At 53.9% G+C, this 7,736-nt stretch overlaps 2 protein-coding genes across 2 annotated transcripts; both read right to left on the bottom strand.

Annotated features, from left to right (window-relative positions):
- Positions 1 to 131: 131 nt before the first annotated feature.
- On the bottom strand, positions 132 to 3,264 carry CAOG_01978 (hypothetical protein; the record flags this gene model as incomplete). The annotated part of the gene is made up of 6 exons (XM_004364789.1): positions 132 to 146; positions 195 to 1,051; positions 1,186 to 1,243; positions 1,383 to 1,531; positions 1,659 to 1,835; positions 1,920 to 3,264. The coding sequence occupies 6 exons, from the start codon at positions 3,262 to 3,264 to the stop codon at positions 132 to 134; spliced, it is 2,601 nt and encodes an 866-aa protein (XP_004364846.1).
- Positions 3,265 to 3,421: 157 nt separating this feature from the next.
- CAOG_01977 (hypothetical protein) lies at positions 3,422 to 7,350 on the bottom strand. Its single transcript, XM_004364788.2, has 9 exons — positions 7,251 to 7,350; positions 6,359 to 6,710; positions 6,206 to 6,267; positions 5,131 to 6,121; positions 4,669 to 5,012; positions 4,167 to 4,559; positions 3,965 to 4,084; positions 3,781 to 3,870; positions 3,422 to 3,705 (listed from the first exon to the last, which is right to left on the bottom strand). The coding sequence occupies exons 1-9, from the start codon at positions 7,320 to 7,322 to the stop codon at positions 3,562 to 3,564; spliced, it is 2,568 nt and encodes an 855-aa protein (XP_004364845.2). The 5' UTR covers positions 7,323 to 7,350; the 3' UTR covers positions 3,422 to 3,561.
- Positions 7,351 to 7,736: the final 386 nt, after the last annotated feature.

Here is a 7,736-nt window from a genome sequence, read left to right as displayed (position 1 = left end):
GCCTCAACCGCATCGTCTTCCCGTTCCGCCACAATCGGCTGTCGGATGGATGGTGTCGTGAGGGGATATCACGAGGGTGAGGGCGAGCGGCAACAACAATCAGAGGGCAGAATTGGAGGTTGTGTGAGTTTTCAAACCACAAAACCCTGTTGTTCCCCACAAGCAACAACAAAACCAACCCTCACATCACTTACAAGATGACAAAATCCACACTCGTACTGTGGCTCGCGCAGGGAAGCGCGAATCATTGCGTGATGCAAATTTGACGACGCTGCCTCGGCGGCGGCCGACGAAGGGGAGAGCTGTGATGGGGTTCCGAGGCGATTCGGCGTGGGTGGTACAATAACCGACAGCTCTGTCCCACCAAGCGAGATAAGGGAGGAGGTCGAGTCGCCTGAAGCCAGGTTGGCGCGTTTGGCAGCGAGCGAATGTTGCTCGTACTGCTCGAGCGTCTCGGCATCCACTCCAAGATGAGGCCGGCCGGAAGGTGTGCGCTTTCGCAGAGAACGCTTGTATGCAGTGTTGAGTGATGCGCCGGAACTGAGAGACGAGGAGGAGGGAGAGACAGAGAGTGAAGGCGGAGAAAACGACGCTCCTTGCGACCCTGGCGGCGACGCTGCAATCTCATTCAGCTGGTTGGTGCTGTTGCTCATGCTGCTGTTGTTGCTATCCGAATCCGTAGCAGTAGCAGCAGATGGGCGGAGCGAGGCTCCGTATTGACTGCCCGCGCTCCCGCTGGCGTGCGGCAAGGAGAACTCGCCAGATGGCGTCGATGAGGCTGAGGTGCGATCGCCGCCGCCCCCGGACGAGGTAAACAGTGAAAAGACGGAGGACTTGCGAGCAGGGATGGTCTGGGGAGCTGTGCCAGACGACGAGCCACTCCCATGACGGCTAGAGGCGAGCTGCGGAGAGGCTGCTCCTCCCGGCTGCGGCGAAGTCGTTCTCGATGTCGCCTCGCTGCCGTTTGAATTTAGCTGCGGCAAGCTGTCTGTTGAAGTGTTCATGCTCGATGGTTCGTTTTGATCGAATATCAACAAGCGAGCTGGTCGCACTGTGGCGCAGAAACCAACAAACAAACAAACGACCAACGAACACACACACACACACACACAAAAAAAAAAAAAAAATGTGGCAAAATGAATTCAATCAAACCCACCCCATGAAGGCAGCAGAGCAGTCCCTTACCTATGCTTGGGGATGAGCACATGTTACTGTACATGAGCAAACTGACCAATCGTTTCTTCTGGGCTGTCATCATATCGATCAGTTTTCTTGTGTGTGTAATTTCCTGGGTGGATGGCATTGCGAAAGACGAGTGAGCCGAAAGGTCATGCTACAACACGACGACGAAATACTGCAAAATGCCAAGAGCTGAAACCAACCTTGTCAAGACTTTCGGGTGGCGAGTAGTGTCCCTCGGCGCTCTTGAGCAGGTTGTTTAAATGTATTTGGTGATTGATGACGATCGATTCGACAGCCTCAAAGTCGTTGCGATAGTTTTCCGTCCGTCGAGCGATAATTTTTCGCGAAACTGTCCCAGAAGCAAAAAAAAAAAAAGTCAACGGGGAAAAAACCAAAACAAACAAAGGAGACGAGTGATTGGTGGCTCTGCATCAACCAGACCAACGACCAACGACAAAGCAGAAAGGGTGACTCACCTGGCTCGCAGCGAACCTCTTTGACTTTTAAATCGGCGAAACGCTTGTCAAGCTCAATCTCGACGGTTGCGTTGTCGGCTTGAACATCCGTTTGCAACAGGCGGTGTGTTCCAATATCAAGAAACCTCTTCCGGCAAATGTACGACAGTACTTCGTACATGGTCGTCTCTGGTGCCACTATAGGCAACACGTAGAATCAGCAAAACAAACAATTCAGCAAGCAGAAACAAACAAACGAAAAAAAAAAAGCCATTCTCAAACCTTGTACGCGGGACACATCGCCAGACAAGAGCCGCACTTTGAGCAGCGTTCCGAGTGGCGCTGGCTCGTGTTGAGCAGGGACTGTGGCTGCAAACGGGCGTGCTGCGATGGGGAAGAAGCTGGTGCTGGATGTGGCAGCCGGACTATGCGGGGGCACCACGCCAGAACGCTGGAAGGTCGAAGAGAACATGGACGTCGACGGAGAGCTGGCCGAATCCATCGCGCTGAGTGCGCTGAGCTGGTGAGCGGATTCCGATTTGGTGAGGGCTGATCGACCTGTTGCGGCCGAAAAGCTCGATGGCGTCGACGTTCCCTGTTTCTTTTTCAGCCTGAACGATCGCTTTGATGAGACGATTGACGATGCGAGCGATCCTGATGAGGAGGAGGCTGACGGTGATATTGATGAAGCAGTCGCCGCCGCCGCCGCAGCAGCAGCAGCAGCAGAAGAGGAGGAGGGTGATGCGCTACCCGAGGCAGGAGGAGGAGGCGGGGCCAGCTCAGAGGCGGCATTGCTGCTGGACAACGACGCCAGGCCTGGTTGTTGTCCCGTTGCCAACGCTGCCGGACTTGACGCGCGCGGCATCATTGCCAGCGTGCCGAACGGGACGAGCGCAGGCAGAGCGGTGAGTGGCGCCATCTGCGTCGCTGAGCGCGATGACTGGACGAGCGCCGACCGTCGCAGCAGCGCGACCTGGCTGCCCGCGCCACTACTGCTGCTGATGCTACTGCTCCTAGCAGACGCAGCCACGCCCGCAGTGTTGGTGGAGGTGGTTGTGGCGGCAGCGCTCGAGTCCAGTGCAGCAATGTCGCCCTGGCTGCTGCTTCGCTTGTGGCTGCTAAAGAAGCGGCTCAGCGGAATCCCAGCACCGGCAACAGGCACAGCAGCCTCAGCAGCAACAGGCACAACAGCCACAACAGCCACAACAGGCACAACAGGTTCAGTGGCAGTGGCAGTGGCAATAGTGGATGCGCCCCCGTCCTCGTCGGTCGGAGTGAGCACTGCGACTGGGTCAGCCGCCAGCGAGTCAGCTGAAGCATTCGCAGTCACAGCCTCAGTCACAGCTTCAGTCACAGTCACAGGCTGCTGTTGCTGCTGCTGCTGCGCAAACACACTGCTGCCAGCAACGTCAGACAGCCCATCTGCTGCTGCTGCTGCTGCTGCTGGCGTCGGATGTGCTGCTGGTTCTAACGCTGGTTCAAACGCTGGTTCTGGTTGCTCCTCCACGACGGCGACCACTGCGACCACTGCGGCTGGTTCGGTCTGATGCTGTTGCTGATGTTGCTGATGCTGATGCTCGGCAGCCAGACTGGAGCTGTCTGGAGCGAGCGGCCGCAGCGCTTGCATTGGACTTTGTGTGTGTGTGTGTGGGAGTTGAGAATGGGAGGCCACCAACTCACTCGCACTCACTCCCGCCCGAGTGTGCTACGACAGCAAAGTGTCCGAAAATGCTCAGAAAACAAAAAAGACTCGGGTTTGAGAAAAAAACAAGACTGGCGCAGGACAGAAGAGAACGGTTGTAATAATAGAGTACAGGCTTACATCAAAAACTAAAAAAACGAAAACAACAGCAAACAAACAAGTAGCCACTAAGACTACGACAAATACTCGCAAGACATGCCGCAGTCTGAGCATGGAATAATGCTACACGTACTGCAGCCACAGAATGAGGTAACCGAAGGATACCATGAGCACCAAAAGCAAGATGGACATCGGACCGCCGTATTTCAAAAAGTCAATTGGCTTGATGTAGGGGCGCTCAAAGTCGTCTTGAGTCAGCAGAGCGTTCTGTTGCATGGGTCAAGGTGAGCAATGGGTTCAACGGCGGGGCAGGCACAGTTCGGCTGGTTCACGCATCATTACCACGTTGGGGAAGGATGTCATTGGCAGCGCCATGGACGCCGAATCCATCAAGGCAGCACCCATCACGAGCACAGGCACATGCCCCAGACCCTGTTTGAAAAAGGAACGATCGCACAGGTCAGTGACATTTGACGATCGAAAGGAAGAAAACAGGCCACGAAATGCAAAAACAAAAACAGCTCACCTTGGCAATCTCAACAATCACAGGCATCAAAATGATTGCTGCAACCGTGTGCGAAATGAACGACGAAATAATCAGCACCAAGGCGCAGATGGCAAGGAAGGTGACCCACAAGTTGTGGCCCTGGCAAACGGCAAAAGAACAAAAAAACAATTCAGAATCACCAGCTATTGACGGACACAAGTTCCAACTAACTAGGCCTCACCTCCAGACTGGGTTCAATCGCGTCAGCAACAATGTGAAGAAGCTGGGAGTTCTTGACGGCCTGGCCGAGGGCGGCGCCGCCTCCGATGAGGAAGATCAAATTCCACTGGAACGAGTTAAAGTCGTGCTTGTCCAAGATGCCCGTCGCGAAAAAGACGACCACGGGGAGGAATGCAATCACACCCATGTCTCCAAAGAATGGCTTGGACACGGTGAGCGTCGACCAGAGGATGATTGTCGCGAAGGAAATCACCAGAACGAGGATGGAGTCGATTTTCAGCGGTTTTCGCTCCCAGACCAGGCGTGGAATGGAGGTGACATCGTTGGGACGCAGGGCGAGCACCAAGAATGCCCATGCAATGATGGTAGCAATAAGACAGAATGGGAAGGACATCTGCATGCCAAAAGCGAGCGGAAAGGCGTAGCAAAATCAGTCAAGCCCAAAACACAAAATACAAAACCAACAAATCCATCCGAAACGGTTTTAGCATGTGCCAACATACCTCCACCCAGGCATCAAAGTCGATATTGTAGATGCTCACAACAACGGCATTTTGAGGAGAGGAGATGGGGGTCAGCATGCCGCCAATGTTGCAGGCAAACGCAAGACCAAGCACCATGGCCCGCGCATAGGGCGAGCCGAGCTCCAGATCACGGATGATTGGTAGCATGATGCCCGAGCACAAGATGGGAGCCGCAACGTTGCCAATGAGCAAGGACAGGAACAGGCCGAGAAACATGAAGCAGAGCAAGAACAGCTTTGGCTTGTGGCCCACATGTCTCTGGATGAAGGCGGCCACCCAAAGCTCGTACTCGTACTTGCTGAATGCAGCAGAAATGCAAAAGCCTACAGAGAAGAGAGCACGAGTCAAGAGTTAGCGTTTGTCACAAGGTTTTTTTTTTTTTTTGGTTCTGTTTCTTTTGTTTTTTTGTTTGTTGTTCTGTTTTCGCGTCCGCACGCTTACCGCCAAGAATCAAAGCAGAGGTATGATCAAACATGTAGGAAAAGACACGGCTGGCAGCGGCATCGGCAGAGAGAATGGAAACAGTTTCGGTTGTGTTGTTCGCGATGCAAGGGTCGCCGGTGACGACAGTGTCGTTCAGAATTTCAAGTAGCACAACGATTGGAGGGATGGCAAGCGCAGTCACAAAGAAGGGGATGGCTTCTGACACCCAGAAGATGGTGATTGTGGCCAGAAGAGCCAAACAACGATGCGCCGGCGGATTGTCGTCCAGGATGGGAACGAAAAAGAGAATGAGGCCGACGAGCAGTCCGATGCCAATCCAATGCAGCTTCCATGGTCGCTTTGAGTGCGCCAATGCCGCTTGGTCTTGCTTGTCCAGCTCGTGCACAATCAGACGCAGGTCGTTCGACTGCTCGAGGTAGAGCTGGTCGTTGCCAAGCTCCTTGAGGAGAAGAGAGGACAATGCAATGCCGGGCGTGGCTTTGTAAAGCCGCTCCAGCTCGCCCATCAACTGTGGGGCCGTGTCAAAGCTGGCAAAATCGGTGGCGGCCAGTCGCTGCGCAAACGCGCCGTAGGTCGCTTTGCGAGTGATCGTGTCGAGCTTTTGGGCCATCTTTTGCAAAATCTGCACGTTGAGCGACGCAAATCCGCGAAGGCGCAGAACGTCGCGATAGAGCGCAATGATGAGATCGGCAGTCTGTTGGCTGCTGGCCGCCCGAAGTCCGTCGTCGACCGAATCAGACAGTGGCTGCTCGGGCAGCGTGCGTGCGCCTCCTCCTGCAGAAAAGGTCGCGTAAGAGCGGTTTGAGCGCGACTGAGACAGTGCAAAGTCGTCGGGCGTGTCGTCAGCAGCGGCAGATGTGGCCAAACCAACTGCTGCTGCTGCTGATGATGGATTTGAGGCTTTGCACAACTGTCGAATGCGGAGCATTTCTTGATTGATTCCAGTCAGCTTGAGTTTGAAGAAATCGTTGACTTTTTTGACGTCGCTCTGTAGGATTCGTGAAAGAAGACGAGTGAGCTTTTTGGAGAGAAGTGAAGCTCCAACAAACGCATGGGGGGAACGGATTTTCACCTCGAGAATAGCGACTACGTCCTTCTCGGTCGCTTGAGCAATCTGCATCAGCGGAAGGTTGTCTGTTGTTGTTGTTGACCAAAATCAGAGTCAAAATCCTCCTCAATTCAAAATGGTTCCAGCGAAAATAGATGGCTCATCTCTTAGACTAACCCGCTTGGATGAGCTCGGGCGCGAAATCCGGCTCTTCTTCGAGCAAGGTCGCTTCCTTTGGCAAGTGATATCGAGCGAGGAGTAGCCGTGGGTTGAGACGCTTGAGTTGGCCAAACCGGCGTTTGGGCGCAGTCGTCGAGGCGCGCTGGTCGGATTGCACGCTGGTCATGGCAATGGTGTCGTCGCGCACATCTCTGCCGACGAGGTCTGAGGATGACGATGCAGACTCTGCGTCAGAGTACTTTGAGTTGCTCGTCGTCGTCAAGTCATCCTCCGTCTTGTCCGCGTTGGCAAAGTAGGCCTCGACGGCGTCGTGCAGTTCGACCTTGAGCCTTGCGAGCGTTCGTTTGAGCTGTGCCAAGTAAAACAGCAAATAAAGCAAGCGGACAGACAGTCAGGCAAAATCTCAGATGCAAATGTTCTGAGAATCCCAGCATGCTAGCCTTCCTCTTCCTCTTCCTCTTCCTCTCCTCTCACGTTCTCTCTCACATATTCACTCACACTCGTTCTCACTATCCGTCGATCAGTATCCACCTTGTTGTATTCACTGTCGCTTCGTCGCCCACTCTCCCTCATTCCCTCTCCCTCTCCCTCCGCTCGTCCCCCACTGCCCTCTCCATCCCTCCAAAACTCCTCCTCGTCTTCCCCCCCCCCCTTTCACTTCAACCCTCTTCCAGCCTCCCTCTTCCACCTGCCAAAGCGCAGAGCGTGTCACATTCACTCTAACTCGTGCTCCAGTTTTCCCCATTTTCCCCCCCCCACACACACAATCCTATCCTTCCCCCCCCCCCGGCCACCCACTACTGTCTCAATAAGCAAGTGTGTTCCAATACAACTCTTGCCAACGCTTCTTCTTGGTCTCATTTTAGACCGGGATGAGTGTGTGACTGACTTTGTGATACGACGCGTACTTTTCGCGCCATGGCTCGTACGCCTTGGTCTGAAGCAACTTGCGCAGCTTCATCTGATTCTGAGTTGAAGGGAATTTAAACAGGACTGAGTGAATCAGAATCAGAATCAAGCGAACAAAGCTCAATTGGCACAATGTGAAGCGCAGTTTTACATCATTTTGGATGAATACTGGAGCACACACTGCCTTTTGCTTGTGTGGCTGGCTGGGTTGAGCGAAAGCGAAGCGAAGCGACGGAATGGGAAGAAGGCGACCAACGGATTTTGTATGGGATTTTGTATTTGGGGAAATTTTGCTGCCACGTTTGCACCAGTCACATGCTGCCGAGTCATCCTGTCGCACCAGTCAATCTCATCAGTCAGTCACTCTCGCGATATCGACCCGATTGCTGGTCGTCGAAGCCGCGCCAATGGATTGAGATTTGCAAATTTCACTCGCGTTGCACTCTACGAATCGCGTTCATGCTCA

The sequence above is a fragment of the Capsaspora owczarzaki genome (genome assembly GCF_000151315.2).
Source record: "Capsaspora owczarzaki ATCC 30864 unplaced genomic scaffold supercont2.2, whole genome shotgun sequence".
In the NCBI taxonomy this organism is placed as follows: Eukaryota; class Filasterea; order Ministeriida; family Capsasporidae; genus Capsaspora; species Capsaspora owczarzaki.
This window is presented reverse-complemented; position numbering and strand designations above follow the sequence as displayed.